The sequence below is a fragment of the Echinops telfairi genome, unplaced genomic scaffold (genome assembly GCF_000313985.2).
Source record: "Echinops telfairi isolate 266 unplaced genomic scaffold, ASM31398v2 ScPeMD7_70;HRSCAF=299, whole genome shotgun sequence".
Taxonomy (NCBI): domain Eukaryota; kingdom Metazoa; phylum Chordata; class Mammalia; order Afrosoricida; family Tenrecidae; genus Echinops; species Echinops telfairi.
Window position 1 is genome coordinate 40,725,560 of NW_022103968.1, and position 1,414 is coordinate 40,726,973.

The following is a 1,414-nucleotide window of genomic DNA, read 5'->3' on the forward strand; positions in this document are numbered from 1 at the left end:
CTTGTATCCTTAATTCTTTCATCAGAAAAGATATTTCAGCGTGTTAGGACCCTGGTGGCAGTGAGTTACGCATTGGGCTGCTAACTGTGAGGTCAGCAATTCAAAACCACCAGCGGCTCCTGGAGAGAGAGGTGAGGCTTAGTCTTGGAACCCTAAAGGGCAGTTCTAGTCTATTCTCTAGGGTTGTCTGAGTCAGAATTGACTCGATGGCAGTGAGTTTGGAGTTTGATTTGAGGGTCAACCAACTGGCTGGAGCCCGTCTACGTACCAGCACGCATTTCTTTACATTTCTGTTTCAGTTCCAGAGGCGTCAGGCGGTATTGGTCCAGCCCATCATTCCACCTGATTCTCTCCAGCACCTGAAGGTCTCCACCAACCAGCCAATCACCACTCTCCATCACCATCTAGAAGGAGCATTAATAAAGTTGGCAATGAGTGATACTGATTTCTGTCTCATTTGAATATTTTCTTTTCATTGCTGGCTCCATCGAGCTGTTGCTGGTGACGGCAGTCCTGCTGGCCAGGGGACAGGACAGTCCCTCACAAGAGTGACCGGGGCCAAACCATGCATGGTGCTGAGGTTGAGAGAGCCTGGGGCAGAGAGAGGTTGATGAGGCAAGTGATTTAGTTGTGTTGTCACAGCTTCATCTCGAAGACCTGTGCTCAGGCCAGTCGTTGAACAAGAAAGGAGCCTTGTCGAATGCTTACCTATACATTGGCTGAGTCCACACTGCTTAGAATTATCATTGTACCATCAGATGCTGTTGAGTTGATTGTAACTCATAGCTACCCCCACGGGACAGGGTAGAACAGAGGCTTTTCTGAGCTACCTTATTTCTGGGAGCAGACTGCCAGGTCTTTCTTCCATGGGGCTCTTCAGTGCATTCTAATTGCCAGCCTTTCAGTGAGCAGCCAAGTGCTTGAACATTCACAATGCCCTAAACCCCCAAACCCACTACCACCAAATCGATTCCAACTCATACCTATGGTGTAAAGGATGTCCAAGACTGTCAATCTGGATCAGCTGGTGGGTTTGAACCCAGGGCCCTGCAGTGAGCAGCCCAATGTATAACAAAGGACAACAACAAGGCTCCTTACAGCACCAACCAAAGACCCAACTAAAATCACTACCGTGGAGTTGATCCCAACTCCTTGCACCCCTATGGGCCAGAGTACAACCGCTCCTGAGGGTGGCTGATATTGTGAACCTTTACGGGAGCCAACAGTTCCCATCTTTCTCCTGCAGAGCAGCTAGTGGGTTTGAACCACTGACCAACCACTTAACAGTCCAACATCCCCAAGGATGCTTAGCTGTTAATCAAAACCCAAACCAAACCCATTGCCACCAAGTCTATTCCAACTCATAACGACCCTGTACAGGGCTTCCAAGGGGACATTTTTAAAAGATCATTTT

General features: G+C 48.6%; 1 protein-coding gene across 1 annotated transcript in view; it reads right to left on the reverse strand.

The window, feature by feature from the left end:
• Positions 1-1,414, reverse strand: part of PAPSS2 (3'-phosphoadenosine 5'-phosphosulfate synthase 2) — a 102,471-nt gene that overhangs the window by 5,467 nt on the left and 95,590 nt on the right. Inside the window, exon 8 of the mRNA XM_045291671.1 lies at positions 269-404. Within this exon, the coding sequence (XP_045147606.1) occupies positions 269-404 (136 nt within the window). The remainder of the gene's footprint in view (positions 1-268; positions 405-1,414) is intronic.